The 22,310-nt window shown below is 40.9% G+C and overlaps 2 protein-coding genes and 1 pseudogene across 2 annotated transcripts; 2 read left to right on the top strand and 1 right to left on the bottom strand.

The window, feature by feature from the left end:
• Positions 1-303: 303 nt before the first annotated feature.
• On the top strand, positions 304-2,121 carry LOC125008529 (the record flags this gene model as incomplete). Its single annotated transcript, XM_047585814.1, has 4 exons — positions 304-643; positions 1,051-1,167; positions 1,435-1,493; positions 1,793-2,121. Coding segments are annotated over 4 exons (645 nt in total), but the record flags the coding sequence as incomplete, so codon positions are not given.
• Positions 2,122-9,088: 6,967 nt separating this feature from the next.
• Positions 9,089-12,355, bottom strand: LOC125008528 (annotated as a pseudogene).
• A 4,780-nt stretch (positions 12,356-17,135) lies between these two features.
• On the top strand, positions 17,136-21,327 carry LOC125008209. The gene is made up of 6 exons (XM_047585341.1): positions 17,136-17,178; positions 17,337-17,681; positions 17,808-18,155; positions 18,634-18,747; positions 19,522-19,586; positions 19,996-21,327. The coding sequence occupies exons 1-6, from the start codon at positions 17,139-17,141 to the stop codon at positions 20,143-20,145; spliced, it is 1,062 nt and encodes a 353-aa protein (XP_047441297.1). The 5' UTR covers positions 17,136-17,138; the 3' UTR covers positions 20,146-21,327.
• The last annotated feature ends 983 nt before the right edge of the window (positions 21,328-22,310 follow it).

Below are 22,310 nucleotides of genomic sequence, written 5' to 3'. Positions count from 1 at the left end.
CAAACTGTTGCATCAGGAGTTTATAACCAAATAAAACTGATTGAACCATTTAACAGCTCACGTTTCCGAGTCAATAAAACAGATGATCATCGTGTCCTCACCATCAGACATGTAAAGAAAGAGGATGAAGGAACTTATTTCTGTCAAGCAGGAACAGAGATTCAACAGACTTTTACCATGGGATCCTTCTTGGCTGTGAAGGGTAATAACCTACATTGTGTTAGTTGCTTCTTGCCGACAAATTTAATTTAATACATTCATTCTTTTTCATACTTCTCTTTTAATGTACATTTCACAGATAATAATCAGCAGCTGTCAGTTTATGTGAAACAAACTCCAGAGACAGCGTCCGTCCAGCTGGGAGCCTCAGTGACTCTCCAGTGTTCACTTCTCTCCAGGAGCAATGAAAGTGGAGTCCAGTGTCCAGGTGAACACAGGGTCCACTGGTTCAGAACTGGATCAGGAGGATTTCATCCAAGTGTAATTTACACTCACAGTAACACCACTGATGAAGGTGTGGGGAGGAGCTGTATATATCACCTGTCAAAAACTATACAGAACTTCTCTGATGCTGGGACTTACTACTGTGCTCTGGTCACATGTGGACAGATACTGTTTGGTGAAGGAACTAAAGTGGAATCAGGTAGGTATTCACAGCCTGTGATGTCCTTAAAACTGTCAAGCTAACCCTAAACACTGTATTTAGAACAAAATATCGCATAAAAGTATGTGATATCATGGAATACTGTATGGTGTATATAGTGTATAGTGTCTATACTGTGAGTTACACTCCATTCAATCACCTTTCAATTGTCATAAAACAGCATGTGAGTGTATGTGGGCAAAGTACAGGTCATCACTTGCCAAAACTTGCCAATGATGTTTATGGAAAGGAAAAGTAAATGACACAGCTTTGCACCAGCATTAAGTAATACTGTCTGTTAACTATATATATATATATAATATGGATACTTACTAGTAACGACAATTACTGAAATCCAAAGGAGGTGTTAAGCATATGTTTTCTGATTGTGATCTTCTGATTCCCAGGACCACAATCTGACCCTGTGGTTTTTGTGCTTGGTGGACTGCTGGTCTGCTGTGTGGCTGTGATTGTCGGCCTTATTTGCTGCACAAATAGAAGGCGACCTTGTGAACATTGCAAAGGTTAACCTCACCTCGATTTTTACGTTAAATCAGCTGCACTTAGTGGCACTGATATATTATGAGGTCAACATGCATGTTTGCATATTTCCCCAACCAGGTGGTGGATAGTAACTTCACATGTTTGTTAAATTTGAGGAGATAAAGATGTATTATACTCTATTGTAGTTGTCATTAAAAGACATTTGCTGTATCAGGAACTGTGTAGTGTAACTGTAACTCCAGTCAACATAAAGTAATTTTGCATTTGCATGACTTTGCATTTGACAGGAGAAACAAACACCTCCCATCATCTTGGACATGACAGATCAACAGCTGATAACGATTTGGTAAATATGACTGCTTGTCACATGTACACATCATCAAGCTTTGGAAAATATGTATGATGCATTCACACAGACATAAGATTGAACTGATGTATTTAGATAGATAAATGAGTAAAGAAATTATATTTCAGTATTCAGTAAATATTATTACATTTAAAACAAAAATTTGATGAAATAAAATAAGTTTGACTGCAAGCAAACTCTCTTAGCCACAACACACACACACACACACACACACACACACACACACACATATATACACACATGTGAATGTATATATATATACTGTTCTTCTTTTGCAGGATGGTGAAGCAAAGGTAATGAACTATGCAGCCCTGGATTTCTCTACAAGAATGAAACAAGGAAATACAAATATGAAGAGGCACGAATCCAGAGAGTGTATGTACTCTGGTGTCAGAGCAGATCACTGAAACCAGCAGCACCTCTATTCAACATAAAATGTGCCAATATGAAGTCGGACGACATAAAGCAGTTGTCAGTCAAAATGCAAGTACGTATAATTACTACAATGTGAGGTCTTGAGTTTGTGTGACAGCATCGACTTTTCCTTTCAGTGTGGTAACATGTGTTTGCTTTCTGTATTTTGTTGACATTAAAATAAGGTTAATTGTGTTGTCATTTTGAGCTTCTCTTTGGTCATCATCACAAGAAAACTTCTCCCATCCTGTTGTGTCACATTCTGTGTTTAGTTTTAATACCATGTTGGATGGGTTTCCAATGTTCTGTGTTCAGACGTGATAAAGACAGGTCAAACTCCACAAATAATCTGCCACAAACATGGGATATTGTGATTTACTGATATAGTCTGGTAACTTTACAGATGTTCAAAAATAATTTACATTATATATGGCACCCCTGAGAGGGAATGGCAACAATTATGGTATTTCAATTTGGTATTTGCAAATCATATGCATTTATGAGACACTTTTCAATAATGTATGTGTTTATTTGGGTCTAAAATTAAAGCACCAGTTAAAATGGGTCATTTTAGTTTAAAAGCAGTGGGGTGGAACATTTGTGGCCACTTCAGGTGTTCGGGGAATTATGGTAAGGGAGCCTCACCTTCCGTCGCTCCCTGAGACACATTCTGGAGACAAAAGCAGACGCATCGCGTTTTCCTTACTCCGCTCTTCACCTGCTTTTACAGGTCGGTAAACGGTGTGATAACCGGAAAATGTTGTTTATGTTATCACCTTGTTATCAATGCTAATGTAAACCAGAGAGGTTAAGGTGGTTCCCCTGAGTTATTTACAGGGGAAACATACTAGTCAGCACTTTATAAACTTACAGTGTTGTATCATTGTATCTTTCCTCTTACATATTTTGGTAAGATGTGAACATTTTCAGTTTTGTTTAAAAGTGACTGAGCTGATTAGCTGGTTTAGCACAAGCACTCTATTAACAACTCTGTGTAGCCGACAGATGAACTTAAAGGGCTAACCCGTCCAACATGCTAGATTTTCATTACACACTGTGAATAGTGATTTCTGACCAGTAAAGTACTGAATGAGACAAACATGTAATATATTTACTGATACTGGTTATTGAATATAACTGTGTAAAGGGAAATGTAGCCATTAGGGAAACTGAGGCAGTCTAAAGAGAACAGATTTGGAATAGTTGAATATACTGATGTGAACTCAGAACCGGCTCAATTGTATGATAAAGACTGATGTTTGCTGTTAACAAAGCTTTTATTTTGTATAACATAAATCAGACTCAGACACATTCTGGAGGAAAACTGAGACGCATCGTGTTTTCCTTACTCTGCTCTTTACCTGTTTTAACAGGGAGGTCCCTATCCATGGGACCCGTAACATACACAACAAAAACCTTAAGAAAAAAGTGATACACATGATATTTTACTGTATATAAAAGATGGAAGTGATAAATATAGAAGATGGATCATAGTGCTGTTCAGTGTTGTAAATGGAAGTGATATCTATCACTTCCATCTACTGGTGAAAACAACATGACCAAAAACTAGTGATCAAAAGTGATTATTTGCAAATCTTTTTTTGTTCATTTACTAATGTAAGCTATTCAGATTAGCATGGATATAACTACAGTAATATCCATGCTTGTGCTAATGAAAGAGATCTCATTTATGTGAGGCACTTCACGCTTCACACTTCACATCAGTCAGTGCGTTTATGCATGTAAACAAGTTACTCTGTTCTGATTAAAACACCCAGATAATGCGATTGGAATAAGGTTTTCTCTGACAAAAACATCCAAGAAAGAAGAAGGAAAACAGAGCCGGTAGAAGAACTATCTGAGGGATAGTCTACATCTTATCTGCACTATAAGTAGCACAAACATTACGCACGAGATTAAAATAAGTGTACTAATATCCATCTGATTGTTGTTTGAAATGCTGGTCTGCCGCATTTATTATAGGATGTAATAGGTCAGCTGGAAAGTGGGCTGTATTAACATGGTATTAACCCACTGAAAAGACACATATCGCCACCTAGTGTGGAGGAGGAAGACATGTTCCCATCAGTTTTCTCCATTGCATGTAAACTGGGACAAGGACTGTAAGAAAGTAGAATTTCAAGGATAGCTCGATTAAGCTGTGCATGTAAACGCACTGAGTGACAGTCAGTGCGTTTACATGCATGTTAAAAAAACAAATTATTGCCTTAATCGGACTGTAACTGGAGAACTTAAGTGCATGTAAACACGTTACTCTGACTAAAATTTCTCCTTATCCGATTATAATAAACAGATAATGCGATTGGAATTTGGTTTTCCCGGCATGTATAAGCTGAATCAGACAACTAATAGGATAACGTGTGTGCCCATGCTCCACAACCACTGTGCTGCCGTGTGACCCCGGAAAACAAAAACATCCATGAAAACCGGTCGCAGATGAAGAAGGTAAGAAGAAGGTAAACAAGCTAGTGAAGAAAGCCGGCTCAGTCCTGGGCTGCAGTCTTGAGCCTGTGGAGGTGGTGGAGGACAGGAAGATATTGGCGAAGCTGTCGTCAGTCATGGACAACACCTCCCATCCCCTGCATGAGACTTTCAGAGTCCTCGAAAACTCCATCAGTGCCAGGCTTCTTCGCCCACGTTGCACAAGGTGCAGGAGCGGTATCACAGGTCCTTCTTCTCCTCTGCTGTCAGACTCTAAAACCAGGTCTACTTCAAGTAGACCCACAACTACATATGTCCCACTTAATGTGCAATATCTCTTACATATATTTGTGCAATACTCCTCTCAATCTTTACTACATGTACATATTTTTATACCTGCATTGTTTTGCACTGTCTGCATCTCCTGCCAACAGGAGATGTGTGAACATATATGTACATTCATATTTATAAGCATACCCTCTTCCTTACTTGAACACTGCCTTGTTTGTTTTAATATAGCTTTTTCATATATTTTTTGATATTTTTATATTCTATTTTTAAGTCCACCCATATGTGCACTGTAAATGTTGAATGTCTGCTGCTGTTAACAAGAATTTCCCCACTGTACGATGAATAAAAGCATATCTTATCTTAAACAGAGCCAGTAGAAGAACCATCTGAGTGATAGCATGCATCTTATCTGCACCAGAAGTAGCGTGTACATTACAGACTAAATAAAAAATAAATAAATAAAAATGTACTACTGTTTGAAATGCTGGTCTGTCGCATGAACGACTCTCGTTTATTATATGTCGTAATAGGTCAACCGGAAAGTGGGTCGTATTAACATATCGCCACCTAGTGTGGAGGAGGAGGACATCTTTCCGTCAGTTATTCAATTTTCAAATTAAATAAATACTAGAGTTGAGCCGGATACTCGGCTGAAACGAATACCCGGTACGGTACGAGTAATATGAGTCAATATCTGTGCTCGGATTGAATGAAAATTCTCATTGGTTATCTGACTGTGTCTGCGTCCTGTGATAGACGCCGTGCCGCGCCCCTCCCCTGTGTCCCGCTCTGCTCACTCTGACACAACAACTCTCTGCCTCTCAGTCTTTTCTGTTAACGTTTAGAGTTTCTTCAGCTTCAGGTTTGTTTTTATTGGTAAACATGGGTTCGTTCGGACGTGGTACAGAGTAATGCAACTCGCGTTGCGTCTCTGTCTGTCGGAGATTATTTTAACGGGCGGCTGGCTCTAACCTTTTTTTTGACTTCATGCAGAGTGTCTGACACTTTCTTGTTGTATTTCATTAAAAAATAAAGGTAACAGTGGTATAAATATTACAAGGTAAGCTACATACTCAAAAGGTCCTGGGTCGGGAAGGAGCCACCGCCCTTCTCTCTCTGTCTCACTTCTCACTTTAACGTTGTTTACGTCAATAACGCCGAAAGCTTTATTTACAAGATTAAACTGAGTGACACAGTCTCTGTCTACAGACTCTTTTGTCCATGATTTTATGTGAAATGATGGTAAATACACAGTGCAAACAGACACATGATAAAGTACCATCACTACTAACAAACAGAGCAAAGAAACTAGAGCAGTGCTGTGGCTAGGCTGTCAAAGTAAGGTGTGATTTCAAAGCAGCTTTCTTCCTGTCATTCTCACTGTTTTGGCCTTTAGACCAGCCCAGATCGTAGCGTCACAGACAGAGGGGCTGAACTGTCATCTTCCCACTCATACTAGGCCCTGGTTATTTTATTTAGTTTTACTTACTTAAAAGGAAATATTGCAAGGTAAATTCCTTCGTATCCACTTGTGCTGGAAAAACTAATGATAAAAAAAAACATGCAGTGTGTCTGCTTAAATCAACAGGTGCAAAGTGGGTATCCTTTATTGTTCCTCTTTTATTTATGTTATAAATACACTACAAATATATCAAAATACCTCCATCAAAATCAACCAATCATGAAACATACAGTTCAAAGAAATTAGTTCTCAGAGCACACACTGTGTGTGCAAGGCTGATGGAAAAGATACAGACCACATTCATCACAGTGTGGTGGACATGGTTGATTCACAGAAGTCAGTGCTTTTTTTTTCCTGTGAACTGCGCATGTTGCGTAGTGCATGTGCCAAACCTCCACCATGAGTCGAAAAAAACAAAATGAAAAACATTCTGCCTTATGCATCTTGTGCAACAATAGAAGGTGCAAAAATGTTGATATTTGAACACCCCTTATATTGTTTCCAAACTTATAGTTTTTGAGTATATACAATAAACTGCATGTTGTTGTTATTTTGTGTTTGCTTATATTTTAATACAGTCTGTTTTGAGTAGAGGTCTATTGTGTGAGTGGGAGTAACTCTGTCTGATCCTTCCAGAATATAAACAAGTACCTTAGTACTAAGTAAAATATAACCATCTTAACAGGGAGAAAAAATTGGCACATACAACTGGTGTGTTGTTTAAGAATATGGCACAATGTATGTCAGTAGAGACAAATTGGTGAAACATGAAGAAATCTGTAAACCATCTAATCAGTTAATTAAAAAGGCAAAAATAGAATGGTTCTGTAAGTGAAAAATTCAAAGTTATGTTATTCAATAAAAACAATACATTATATGATATGATATAGTGAACTACACAAGGACCTTGTAACTGTAAGTGGAAATACAACAAAAAGTTACAACAAGTAACTAAAGTACAATTAGAATTCTGATGAAGAACTTCTCTTCTTGTAGCTTTAGCCTAGCTACACATCCTGTTGATACATATACAGAGGCTTTCTCATTGAACAGCATCAGTTGTGGGTCAAAGGAAGAGAAATGGCCACCCACAGTTTCAGCCTGTCAGTGCAGTTGTTGCATGTGGCTTTGTCTTGCACGGTGCAGTGCAAGAGTGCAGTGCAGTGGAGAGAGAGAACAGCTGTCAACTTTAAAAAAGTGTTTACATGATAAAAAACCCCTAAGATAAGATAAGATAAGATAAGATAAGATAAGATAAGATAAGATAAGATAAGATAAGATAAGATAAGATAAGATATCATCAGGCAGTCTTATTGCCTGCCTGATGGGGTCCTCAGTGATCAGAGTGGCTTTTCTCATCACTGAGCAGCTGTACTGGTGCAGGAGAGTTTTGTTTTATGTTTAATTGTGAGAAAGCTGTACCAGGATGAAATTTTGAAGGTGAGAATTGATTGCCCTGTAAACCAGTGTTAAAATATTGCTGCAGACGTCGGAAGTCCTGAGTTTCCTCAGAAGGTAGAAACACTGTTGTGCTTTTTTGTACGCAGAGCCAGTGTGCTGTGTGAAGGACGGGCAGGTGTCCACCTCTGTCTCCAGATCTTTAAACGTCTCGACCTGTTCCACCTACTGACACTGGATACTGATGTGTTGGAACAGGCGAGATGGGGTTTTCCCTCTGGCCCCACAGCTTCTTGGTTTTCAGTAAATGCTTAGACCAGGCTGTCGACTGTCTCCTGGTATTGGGACAGAGCATGGATGTCCATCATGTAGACCACCAGGGCCATGTTGTCTGCATATTTCAGTCAATGTTATTCCCTCTCTGCTACAAAAGATGTTGTTGGTATAAACAAAGAAGAGAATTGGAAACCGAACATAGCCCTGGGGAAGTTTAAAACAATTTAAAAGTACTATTTAAAAGTTCCTGATCCATAAAATCCGTGTGTGGTGGACTTGAAGGTCAGATAGCTGGCGTAGCAGGGTGCCAGTGAGTACAGTATTAAAAGTAGAAGAAAAATCCATGAATAAAATCCTGGTGTGTGGTTGAGCAAAGTCCAGATGTGTAGTGACATCTAAAAGTGTGAGACTGCATCCTCTACACCCCGTTTTGCCTTGTGAGTGAACTGAACTGAATCTAAAAATCAGTTCAGTGTCACAGTGAAATATAAAGAAAACAACTCTAAATGTTTTATATATTATAACCTATTATATATTTAACCTCTATATGTTTTTGGATAACCTTAAGTAATTTTTTAAAACAGTAATCCCGTTTCATCGCAGCACTGCACTATAGTTCACCAACTTATTTATCTTGTGTCTGATCCACTGTTGTGAAAAAAAGATTTTAATTCATCTGCCAATCATCAACATGTTAGCTATCTACACGGTTCACGCAATTCACCAATCTCAGCACATCAGATCATTGTTTGGACAGTGGGAGTGTTTTCCAGTCAGGTTACTTTGTTTGGTGTGAAGACTACAATCGCACTCTGTTGCAGTCAACTCCACTTAGTCCAGTTCACTAACAAGACCACGTTTGATTGGATAAAGAGTTTATTTAACCACGTTAAAGGGAAGGGATAAAATGGGACGTAGAACGGAAGGAATGGAGGGATCGAGGGTTGAGGGGATGAAGGGGAGAAGGGGACGAAAGGGTCAAGGAGAAGGGGATGAAAGGGTCGAGGAAATGACCTGATGAATGGGAGTGAGATTCAGGGTGGGGGCATAATCTCTGGAAACACCAACTCCTACACCGCTGGAGATGGGCTCTTCTAATGTCGTCGGGGTGGTCGTGAATGTAGCCGTGGTAGGCTTGGGATGTCTATCTTCCAAGTAATTTAATGACGTGGTCGGGAATGCCTTGGCTGTCAGTGGTGGATGTGGCCCCGATTCGAAATGACCCTATCAGGTATCCCTGATAGGGTCAGGACCTGACAGAGATGGAAGTGGAACCAGATTTGTGTTGCTATTATGAAAGACTGTTTAGGATGGTCGACTGCCAAGCGGATGTGAGGAGGTGGAGCTGAGGTGTCTGAAAAAACGAAATTGGATGAGGATCTGGGTCTGGAGCTAAGGACCTGAATTTCTGGAAGGAGAAAAGAGACAAAGAGTGGGCAATTGCGTTCATGTGGCCTGGAACCAGGCGTGCACGGATGATAAATCGGTGTTGGACCTGAGTCAGGGTGAGTGAATTGCATGATGTGCATTTGGGATGGCTTTTATTAATGATGTTTACGGTGACGATGTTGTAAGAGTGGATGAGAATGACCTCTTTGGACCACTCATGCCCCCAAAGAAGGGCTCCGATGACAATGGGGTAAAACTCGTACAGGATGGAGGACTGCGACAGTGCTGACAATTCTGGGGGCCATTGGGAAGCAAACCAGCATCCCCTGCGGTATCTCCCAAATCCAACAGAGGGCGCTGCGTCTGTGTAGAGCTGGATGTTGTCGGGTTGGGAGATGATGTCGTCATAGAAGAAGGAAATACCGTTCCAAGATGACAAGAAATGGTGCCACATTTTAAGTTTCATTCTGCAGGCTGGGTCGAGAGTGATGAAGTCAAGAAGTTAAGGAGTGGCAGAGGCCAATGACAGAATGTGCGAAAGGAAAGGTCTACCTTGGGGAATGATGCGGATGGCATAGTTGAGATAATTGAGAAGGGTGAGAAGCTTTGTTTGGAACAGCTGGGGGCTAGGAAGTAGTTGGACATCAGCAAAGAAATGCGGTGAATTTTATCTAGTGTCAAAGAGGCTTGGAATGAAACTGAGTCAAGAGTGATGCAGAGGAACTCGAGGGAGGTGAGGGGTCCTTCTGTTTTCTTAGTGGAAAGGGGGACAACGACATCGGTGAAGGCTGATATAAATGTGGTAAGGATGTGATGCGGGGGAACAGATGAGGGTGTGATGGTGAGGAAATCATCCATCAAATGCACAATGAAAGGAAGCTTATAGTTGTTAATGAGGATCCAGCAGAGGGCTTCTGATAGGGAGTCGAAGATTTTCGGGCTGCTTTTGCAACCAAATGTGAGGCGAACTGCGAAGTAATAGGACTCTTTCCATGCTACGCCGAAAAACCTCCAAAAGTCAGGCTGTAAAGGCAGGACCTTGAAGGCGCTGGTGATATCAGCTTTGGTCAGTCAGGCCCGTGACCAGCTAGGCGGATGAGGCTGATGACATGGTCGAATGAGGCGTAGTGCATAGAGAAGTCTGTGCTTGGGATGAGGCTGTTAATGCTTGGTGTGGAGGAGCCATGGGGGGAGGAAAGGTCGATGATGAGTCTCTTTTAACCTGAATATTTCCTGGTAGCTATTCCGATGGGGCTAATTCGGAACATGGAGAAGGGGGAAGGGGAAATGGGGCTATCATGAAACCTTCTTTGATTTCTTTCTCTAGTAATTGGTCGACTACCTTGGGTTTTGCAGCAAATACTCTGCAATAAAGCTCAGAGTCGAGGGCCATCCCAGTATGTGTCCTGATTAAATTGCTGGAGTCTTCCTGCAGCCTGTAAGGCGAAAAGGACGTGGTACACGTAGAAGCTGCTGCCTCTGAACCTCAAGGCAAGGTCTAGGGTGGACATGTAGGCATTGAATTCTGCTCTGCGGTTCGGGAATGAAGTGCACAAAACATCTCGATAAAGGGAAAAAGCGAATGCGAATTCGGTGGGTGTGATCTCTCTTGAGCTTTGGGGAGATTCTAATTTAAGAACTCCTGAGCCTTGGGGGGGTGGAAAGCTCCCAAGTGTGGGTATTGCAATAAAGTGGAGGTAAGATGAGCTCCGTTAGGTCTACATAGTTACCTTGGAGGATTTGCTGTCGCGAGCTGCTTGTTGCCAGCTGTCTGTGCCGGCTTCTGGTTCGAGTGAGCAGCGTCGGGGACTGCCTCTCTCGGGATGTGATGGAGGAGGTGGATGGGGGGTAATGAATGATGTTATGTTAGCTGGAGGCGGACGAGAGGAGGTGGAAAGAATAGGAGATTCTGAAATGACGGAAAATTGAAAGAATGGCTGTCTGACGCCAAGGACCAAATTGAGATCCATGATCTGGTGAGTAGTATCAGTGCTAACGAACTCGTTGAGAACTGCGCCAAACATACGAGGAGAGGTCATGTGTGCCTATATAGGTAGGTGTGAGTAATTGGATGGTTGAGGCGTGGTCTTCTTCCTGAACCTCACTTATTTAACTTCATTTAAAGTGGATGTGCAATCTGGCCATGACGGACCCAGCAAAAGGAGATACTTTTGCCTATGCTCTGGCAATACAGGAGAGACGTCTCACTGAGCTGGAGCAGACACCCTCCTGCCTGAGACCTGGAGTTCAGTCCATGTCCGGGCAGTTGAAGGCTCTGACAGCACAAGCTAGCCAAGTCATGATTCGTCTTGACTCTATGACTCCTGTGACAACTGGTCCATCTGTTTCTACCCTTCAGGTCAGCTTTCAGAGCCTAATGCAACCCCCTTCAGAAGGTATCCTGAAACATGCCACTCCTTTTTAACTCTTTGCTCACTAACTTTTGAACTACAGCCTGTTACCTTTGGCACTGAGCGTACTAGAGTAGCATTTATGATTACTAATCTCACAGGGCGAGCATGTGAGTGAGCCACTGTGGAGTGGGAGAGACGTTTCTCAATCTGTGACTCTGCGACTGACTTTTGTACTGCTCTGGGTCATGTTTTTGGTCAACCCTTGTCAGACCATGACGCAGCCCGTGCCCTTGGCAATCTCAGGCAAGGCAAGTGTTTTTGATCATGCCATCAGATTCTGCACTTTAGCTTCCAAAAGTCATTGGAATGATGAGGCTCTTGCAGCTCTTGCTTTTTTCCTGAGCCTCTCTGAGGATATTAAGGATGGATTGTTATGGTTGACTCTCCTACCATTTTTGAAACACTTGTGGAACTCGCTATTAAGATTGACAACCAACTGCAGGAGTGCGAGCAGCTGTGAGCAAGGTTTTCCAGTGTCAGAGGCAGACTTGCATGACAAAGACCTCTGTGGTTGACATGCCTTCCACCCCTAACCCGTCCTGCCCCAGACGCTTACATGCCCTTGGGGGAGCCCATGTAGGTTGGTCGGACCTGCTTGAGCCAGGGGGAACGACAGTGCCGCCAGCGTGAGGGACTTTGTCTCTCCTGTAGGCGTAGTGGTCACTTCTTTGCTCCTTGGCCAGTAAAAGGTCAGGCTCACCAGTGACCGGAGGCCTACTCATGAGCCACACCTCTACCACCTCCAGAACCTGCATGTTCCTTGACCCCAGTTCAACACTTTCCTTTTCCCAAGAATTCCCTTACCCTGTCCGCCCTCCTTGATTCTGGTGCCGACGAGAATCCCTTGCGATGCCATTTGGTCTTAGCAATGCCCCCCGCTTTTTCAATCCCTGGTCAATGATGTCCTCAGAGTCTGTGTCTGTGTTTGTTTATCTTGATGATATTTTGATCTTTTCCCAGAACCAAAGAGGTACACGTGGAGAACATTCACCTGGCGCTAAAGCGGCTGCTCCAGCATCAACTATTTGTGAAGGCAGAAAAGTAAGACTGCAAACAGCTCCAACGTTTTTTGGGCTTTGCCAACTTTTATCGTTGTTTCATTCGGAACTACAGCCAAATTGCTGCTCCTTTGCATGCCCTCACTTCCTCAACCTGTAAGTTATCCTGGTGTCCCAAGTCAGAGGCAGCCTTCCCTACCCTTCTATCGAGGTTCTCTTCATCACCTATTCTGTAAATGCCCGACACCAAGCTCCAGTTCAGTGTCAAGGTGGATGCCTCTGATGTGGGGATCAGGCCTGTCCTTTCCCGGCATTCTGTTGATGACAACAAGGTTCATCCCTGTGCTCTTTTCTCCTGGAAGCGCTCCCCTGCTAAACACAACTACAATTTGGGGAACCGGGAACTTCTGGCAGTGAAATTAGTGTTGGAGGGGTGGAGGCACTGGTTGGAGCAACCATTCCTAGTGTGGACTGACCACAAAAACTTGGAATACATCCCCGAAGCTAAGAGATTTAATTCCAGGCAGGCCAGGTGGGCGTTGTTGTTCACCAGATTCAACCCTGTCTCATAGCACCAGATCACGCAAACAACGATGCAGCTCCAATCTTGCCCTCACAGTGTTTGGTCAGGATACCTCCACTTTTCCCTGATGTGTCACCTCACCTGGGGGTAGGCTCGGACAGCCCTCCTTCGTACTAACATGGGGTACCAGAGGTCTGCCAACCATCATTGCACCCCCATCCCTCCCCCTCCCCCATCCCCCCAACCCTCCATCCAGGTTAATTATTGGCTCTTTGTGTTGAAGCTCTCTCGTGTTTTTTCACTACTTGTCTTTTGTGTATGACCTGTATGTACCTGTGTATGTTTTCTTGCTGTTTTCGACCTTTGCCTGCTTTTGGACTAAATGCTTCTTTTGTGGAAAATTCTTCTGCCTGGTTTCTCAAGTTGCACCCAGCCCCTTCACAGGATGTCTCAGCTTGCTTGCAGTCTCTCTCCAGAGCAATTCTTTGGTAGTGTGAAACATGTTATCCACGGACCAATACAACTAAAATTGTGACCAAATGCAATATTCCTTTTCAGAATATTTTGAAACAAGAGGTAAGTCAGGAAATGACATGCAACAGTCCCTTTACCATATACATACCTCATCCACAGATACCATGAAAGTTTTACATCAAAAAACTGCTGGATGTGGTCAGAGACGGTGAGCTTCATTACTTAACAATAACTGAGAATTACACACTGTGATAGGGCACAAAAGAGAGACTGGACTATGGAGACATATACTGTATATTGAACACAAAACATCACAAGCTGCGTGGCCAAAAAGTTACATACATGTTATAGCATTTTTGAATCCAAAAGGCATTGAATAAGGGCAACTGGACTTTCTTGAAGACGTTTCGCCACTTATTCAAGTGGCTTCTTCAGTTCTGAGAGACTGGTGGGAAGTTGAGGTTTATATAGGAAAACTCTGTGGGTAAAACCATCAAAAACTTGCTTGACCAGCCACCTTGTAGTGGCTGCTGGGTGTGTTTAATGCTGTTTTCCACTCGTCCCCTTTGTGGATCTGAACGAGGTGATAAGTATTGCGTACGTCGAGCTTGGTGAAAATACAGGCTCCCTGAAGAGACTCAAAGGCAGAAGAGATGAGAGGCAGAGGGTAGCGGTTCTTCAGTTTGATGTTATTTAGGCCCTGGTAAGTAATACAGGGCCGGAGGCTCTTGCCCTTCTTTTCCACAAAAAAGGTGTAGTATCTTTCTGTTTTTCTCTTTTGTCACCCTTCCTATGTGTCTTTTTCCTGTCTTTGGGTTTGGGGAATGTATACAAAGTTTAAAGGTCAAAAGGTTATTTACCAGATGTCAGCTCGTACAACTAACAAGATGTAAGGAGATTTTTTTTGTTTATGAATGGGAGTTCTTGGCTGAACGAGAGAGGAGATTAGAGAATCTCTCTCAGATTCGGAAGGGGTTCTTTCTTGAAATAAACCTTTTTAAATGCAAGAGAAGAGCATTGAGCACTTCTTTCTTCATCACATCAGTCTACAACAAAGGACAAAGCACGACAGGATGATTCCTGCAGACAGGACCCCCTGAATGTATTTGTCCATGGCCTTTGTCATTTAAAATATTTTTCTTGGTAACATTCAGGTTTTACATATTTCTTTTGAGGTACACTAAACTGAAACAATGAGATGCTTAGTGTAGCTTAGCATGAAAACAAGAGCTATAGCTTTCTCCAACTTCATAAGATCCATTTTTAACCTTTACATGTAAAAAGTGATATAAACACAATGATTTCACAGTAACATCAAATGTGAATGTAGCAGCATATAATTATGCGGCTGGGCGTGGCCAGGAGCCAATTATGATGGGGTCGTGGATAAAAGAGCGGCCCCTCCTACGCCTCCTCCCTCTGTCTCCCGCTGGCGTAATTTCCGGGACGTCCTGTGTGGCTGCAACAGGTAACTCCGGGGGCCGCGTACGTTTTTGCCAGTTTTGTATTTGCGGGAGCCTTAACTATTTCTTGTGCTGTGACAAAGGGGCTGTGGGTGGATTCTGGCTCCATGTGGTCTCCTTGTCTGGTGCGTATCCTCTCTCGTTGTGCTGGATCTCTCGTTATCAGTAGTTTAATGTAGTGTGGTCACAGGTAAATGCTGGTAGCGGCTCGCTGCTCTTGCCTCGTCTCACTGGTTGCATGAACAGGTGCTGTACCATAAGGTATGTAGTTCATTCTTTCTGAGTCTAACCTGTCCTGTGGGGGGAGCGATCGGGTATTTAATTTCCTTTTTTTGTCTAAGTAGGATCAAGTCCATCACCTCCATTGGCTCCCTTCCGTCTGCATGACCTCTGCTGCTTTGTCCTGCTTCAAGTTCCTGTCCGTCCGTGTAGCTGTTTCCCGGTTCGGGTTTGGCTGGCTCCGGCGTGCTGCGGTGCTTTGCTGCCGTCCGTCCTATTGCGCTGGTCGCCCACCTGTGGTTGGGTCGTTCGCCTTCGCCGCGGCTCGTAGCAGCCCGTTCTTGGCTGCCAGCGTCCGCTCTTTTTTTAGTGAGGGTTTCGTGACCCCTTTTATCTGGTTCACACTTTCGGATTTCGTTTTTCACTCAATTCCGATTGTGTCCAATTGATGCTGGCGATTTGATTTGTATTAGCAGTTTTATCATTTTATCTGGTGATATTTTAACTTTGTATATTTGCTGATTATATTTGGTGCTTTTCTTTTTGTTTCAGGGGCTGACGGCCTGTAGTGGTGTGGGTGATCGTAGGAGATCCTCCTGTCTGCTGTGCCGTTTCCAGGGATGTGGGTCGTTCACGGGTGTGCTCTTTTCACGTGTGTCTGGGGGAACTTTTACTTTGGGGACCCCTCCTTTCGCTTGCCCTATCTACTTTTAGGCCGAAGTCCTTGATTAACTTTTGTTTTTGCATTTTCTTTTGTTTGGATCCTTTGTATTAATAAAATATTATTGTGACTAATTTCATGGGCCACGTCTCTTGCTTGCCGAGCAACGGACCTGTATTGTGTAAAACCGAAGATCTGGTAATAGTAATGTCCTTAGGGTGAGTACCTGAGGTGGCGTTGTCTGGCAACAAGTATACTGATTTCAGTGTAAAATAACTAAGTACAATTTATTAGCCCTACCGCCCCGCCACATGTATATAACACACACCTGAATCTGAGGTATGAATGAACCCACAGACAATAGAATTAATTTAGGGGTTGGTAAACTTGGTAAACTGTCTCTGCATGTATTTTTCAGTGCAAACTGCCTTTACTAAGTGCAGTGTGATAAGAAACACAGCACACTGTAGACATTCCTGACAGTAATCTCTGAAACAGTACAATGAGTGCAACATAAAATGCATTCTTCTGCTTTGTAATCTTTCATGCACCATACGAATAAAACTTCTGAATTTAGAGGTCTTGTAATTCCTTCCTGAAAATACATAACTTCAAGTGGTCTCTGTGTGTGTTATGTGTTATGGAGAGACAATGTTCAGAGACTGTTCAACAGCCCTGGTTCAGTACCATACAGAGAAAATGTTTTCTACATTTCTAGTACATTTGCCTGGTGCAGGCATATCATATGGGAAAAAAACAACGAACAAAACAACTAAATGAAATGAATAATGCAGGAACAGTGAAATATGTTGCATATGAAATAGTTTTAAGTGCATACTATTTATGCTTGTTCTTGGCATGGCACTTCTTTACTCTTAGTAATATGCCAGATGCTATTCCTGATAAATTATGCAGTTGTGAATGATCATTGTCCAAAAACAAGGGGGATTAATAACCATCATCACAATGAACTTATCAAAATAATAAAATTACTTTGGACATTTTAAAATGGTTGGGCTGTGTAAAACAACCATTTAGAGTATGTACCTAAAAACAGATTCTGGATTTGCTATGGTTTTGAGGGAGTGCATTTTCAGAGTTTCAGCCAATCAGGGTGATTTCCACATTGCAGACTTAGAGGATCTTCTGACTTAAGCTTCTTTAAAAGGAAGCCATCAGTTGTGCAAGTGTTTCACCACAATGATCGTATCTGTAGTTGCTTTGATTCTTCTTGCTGTGTGTAAGTGTCACTTTATCTAATCTGGTTGTTTATATTCACTATAATATGTATATATATATAATAGAGTACTTAATTGTCACAACAGATGATGGTAGATATTTAACATTGTGTAATGCTGTTGTTTAGTAAATATGTCTTGATTTGCTTCTTTTCTTTAGCTCTGATCCAGACTACAGAGATTCCTCCCAAGATCTCTATGACCGTGGTCAAAGTTGGTCGCAATGTTACTTTGCAGTGTCCAGTTTCAGAAATGGACGGCAAATTCTTTTCCTGGTACAAGCAGCCTCTTGGATATATGGTCCAGGCAGTTGCTACAGGAAATTTTGTCCAACAAAGACTGGCTAAGCAATTTAGAAATGATCGTTTCAAAGTAACTGGAGGGGAGTCTCGATATTTTCTTACAATCAGCAATGTCAGTAAAGAGGACGAAGCAACATATTTCTGTGTAAATGGAACAGCATATGAACAGAGTTTTGTTACAGGCATCTTCCTCGCTGTGGATGGTAAGATATACCATACTGACTATCTCTGCAACCACAAACTGTGGGGGTCAGCAAAATACTTTAAATAATTTATTCTTTTTACGTTTTTTATTGTTGTTTTGTGCTTTATTTATGTGAAACATACAGATCGCAGTGAGCAGAAATCAGTCTATGTGGAACAGAGTCCAGGGATAACATCAGTCCAGCAAGGCAACTCTGCCATTCTCCAGTGTTCACTTCTCTCTAAGAGCAAAAAGAACCCAGATCCATGTCCAGATGAAAACAATGTGTACTGGTTCAGAGCTGGATCAGGAGAATCCCATCCGAGCTTTATTTACACTGACCACAGGAACACCACTGGTGAACAAAAGGAAAGGAGCTGTGTGTACCGTCTGTCCAAAACTATACAGAACTCTTCTGATGCTGGAACATATTACTGCGCTGTGGTCACATGTGGAGAGATCCTGTTTGGTGAAGGAACAAAAGTAGAAACGGGTATGTAAAATATGTAAAGTATGTAAAAGACTTTTTTTTGCCATTAACTAATCTAATTTGATTTGTTAAAGTGTCTGATATTACAAAGCTATGGTTTATACTAAATTTAAAATGTATTCCATGATTTGGCTGCATGTGTGAGATGCTTCGCTGCATAATAATCGATTTTTTTCAAATTAAGGCAAACATGTTTCTAGTCATTAGTGCTATCCTGACTGCTTGTTATGTCTATGTTAAATGTTCAGTTATTCTTCAGATATATTTCATAACACGATGCAAAGAGAAAATAAAACAGACTTCTTTAACTATGATAAAAAAAAAGATTGTTGTTAAAAAACTTTTGGCTTTTCAAACTAAATTATATGTTTCTACCTACATGCTGCATATCTTTATATTTAAGCAATATATATATATATTTGTCTATTATCTATTTATCTATCTATTATATATTTGTCTTTTGACATGGGTTTGCTTCCAGGTCCAAAACTTGAGCCACTAGTCCTTGGACTTGTTGTTGTCTTGGCCTGCTGCGTGACTGTGATTGCCGTACTTATTTACTATGTGAATCAAGGAGTTTGTCGACATTGTAAAGGTAGGTCCACTGTATACTGTATTCTTCTTTTAACGGTTTAAGTCACAAAACTTTATTTTATTTTAATAATTTTTTTTGTTGATATTTGAATATTATTTGAATATTTGATGAAACCCAATTATGGAAAATAGCTTTCATTGAGTTCACTACTGTCTATAGTTACAGACTACTAGACTACTGTCTAAAATATACACAAGAGGAACATAGCTGCATATGAACATGACTTATTCCGCAAACTTCTGCTGACATATTTTCACAATAGCAGAGTAAATTTGACTGAAATATAACAGAAACTTTGGAATCTATGAACAATACGGAAAACGTTTATGCATGAACTTGTAACGCCTTCGTTACACCCACACACAGGCTGTAGATAGTCGAGGCTTCTTGTGACATTGTGGTTTCTATTTCTGAGCAAATATGTAACAGAATTATGCAACAGACCAAAAAAAATAGATGTGCCCTTTGTTACAACTGCATGTTTTTTCCGTTTCATACACTTCAGTAACGACCAAGATAATCCAGCCTTTACTGTAAAGAAAACACACACGAGTGTATGTTGTACAACATTATCATACAAGTACGTAGCAGCGACACAATTAACATATACTAAAACGATGACTGGCTAGAATTCTGCAGCCTAACTATAAAGCCACATATTGAAAAAATATTTTATTCCAACCTGTCAGTTAACATGAGGATGACAGGTACTCTGGCACAACCATGTTACCAGTATACACTTTCTGATGACTTTGCTTTGTTTTTTACCAACAGGTGCAAAGGCTGCTTCACATTACCCTAGGCATCATAATTCAATAGTGGAACCTCCAAGTGATATGGTAAATATCTGTATATTTTTAATACCTGCACCAAACTGAAAGAGGAGAAACTGCACAACATTCAACATGTTGTAATTATTTTTCTGACTACAGTCAGTATTCTGCCTTGGGATTTGTAATGTTTAAACTTTATACAGAGTTGACCTAGAGTATCTAAAATATATCATTTAGTCACGTGTAAAATAATTTTGATGTTACTCTGGTATTTGTTTAATTTCAAATAGCTTTATTAAAATAAATAAATGTTTTCTTCTGTCTTTGGCTGTTAGGTAACTTCCACTCTTGTAAATTAAAGTGTTTGACTGGATTGCAAACAACAGCACTGCAGACCAGACACAGACTTTAATCTGATGTTCTCAATTGTTCATGCTTTTTAAAACCTTTCAAGCAAAGTAATTATTGTTTACAGGGTGGTAATTTCAACGAAGTAAACTATGCAGCACTGGATTTTTCAGCGAGGGACGTGAAAGGTGTGAAGAAGCAGAGGAAAAAAGATCACACGCTGCAGGAGTGTGTGTACTCTGCCGTAAACGGGGACGCTCACACACATCTCAACTAACTGTCTTTGTAAGTAGAACGGAGCCTGACCTGCATGGCACAAAGTCACCTTAGCCCCAGTTCAGCTCACATTTGTAGCTCACAGATAATATATGAAAATAAATAAAATAAGCAAGTAAGAGCACAAGGTGCTATTGTCCCAGTGGTAGGCCATTTGGAAAGTACAAATATTGTTTAGGTTGTTCAAATTTGCAAAAGATATGTGCAAATGTCACATCACGAGATGAGGAGATTGTATGTTTTAAAAAGATCAAAATTACAGACAATCACTGATGATTCAGTGACTCAGTTGCCTGATGGCCTGTGGATACAAACTATCTTTTAGTCTGGTTGTCCTTGCTCTCACATATGACAGTTCATATACTATATAGAAGGTAGAGGAACATGACAGATGAACAAAAGATTTCAGGACTAAGTGTCGACCAATCACACACAAGATGTGTATTTTCTTGATTGCTTAATACTGATTTTAATTTAAACATATTAAATGGCTACGTGAGAACGTGACATCTTTTCCTATTGAAAACTAAATGTTGAACTTTACCTTTCAAGCTTTCGCCAAAGAACCTAAACCCACATTTGTAGAGTATGTATGTATGTACAGTATCTATGTATGTATGCATGTTTGTATGTGATAGAACTTGAACAGGAGTAACTGTACACTGTACTCTGGCTTGTAATGTGAATAAGTTCATAACCGGGGCTTTACCTGCATCCTGCGACAACTGGCGCAGAATGGCACAGAAACATAAAGCATATTCTAATTTGAATGTAATGTATGTATGTCTGTATTTTGGAATGGTTTGTGCAACTAAAATGTTACGCCTATCATTTTAGCTGTTTTCTTGTGTCAAAAAAAATGAATAAAGTTCTTAAAGCAAAATTTTACATTAAGGAGCCTCACATCTGCTACCCTCTACTGAACATTAGGCATTAAGTTCTCTTGTGTAACTGTGTAATTGACATAACTGTACAGTACAATCTGAGAGCAGAGCCACTTCTGCCAGATTCGCTCATATTTTTGTTTAATTAATACTGCGCTCTGCTCTAACTCCACTAGTTACAAAGAAATGTTGCATTATACACTGTACTTATTTTTTTTTCCCACTCTCATGGCAACTTGGAATGATCATAATGTCACATCCTGTTTCTATAGCGTCAAATAACTAACTAATACAAAACTTCTCAAAAATGGACTCTTGAGTGTGCTGGTATTGGTAATTGGTATTATATTAACTACCCAAAATGACTGAAACCAACCATGAAAAGATTAGATTTGATGAGCACTTTCATGTTTTAATTTGGCCCATCCACTAACATGAAGGAGGTGGAGCTATACTGCAGCCAGTCCCCAGGGGGAGCTCTCTGCTTGGTCTTTACTTTTGGGCCTGTTTACTTTTAGGACATGTTCCACCATCCATCTTTATACAGTCTATAGTTGCCACAGAGGAGTTTTTTTTTTCCTTGATGTAAGTACAGCATTGCCGTTATACAATGATTATCTGCACAGTATGTCAAATAATCTTCTACATAATCTCTTGTGGTTGAGATACGCCAGTCTAGACTAACGTAACTGTCACACAACTTTGTGGCTGAACATGTCTACATTTCTCAATGCAAGCATCCTCTTCTCCTGGTTGTTCTCTCTGACTCACTTGTGTGTTGACATGACTCACTATATTTCTGAGCGAGTGACATCTTGTGGCGGTGTGAATATTTACTACTCATTTCAAGACAGAAGAGGAGCATTAGAGCCATGCAATACTTAACAGTCAGTCGGTTATACCTTGTTCCTAACATGTTACTGTGTCTTCTAGTAGTGTTTTCAGTACAGTGTGTACTGCACTGAGTATACTTAAAAATGGCAGTATTCAGAAGAAACCGAAATACTTGAAGAAATACAGAAATGCTTCAACACAACACATGATAATATTGCAATTTGTAGTTAATAGAATTCAGAAACAGACTGTTGGCAACATGAAAATGCTTCTTAATGACTTTTTAACATTTGGTGTCAGACTTAATCAATTCAGAGGGAAAGTTCTCATTAAAGTCGGGTTAAGTTGATCTTCTCCTCAAATGATCAAAAGTGTAAGTCGCTCCTAAGACTTCGGGCAACTTTCCAGCTACAACTCTCTTCCAGAACAAACTTCTCAACTGTTAAAT

Source organism: Mugil cephalus, chromosome 5, assembly GCF_022458985.1.
Source record: "Mugil cephalus isolate CIBA_MC_2020 chromosome 5, CIBA_Mcephalus_1.1, whole genome shotgun sequence".
Lineage (NCBI taxonomy): Eukaryota > Metazoa > Chordata > Actinopteri > Mugiliformes > Mugilidae > Mugil > Mugil cephalus.
Note: the sequence above shows the minus strand (reverse complement) of the source record. Positions and strands in the feature narration are given on the sequence as shown.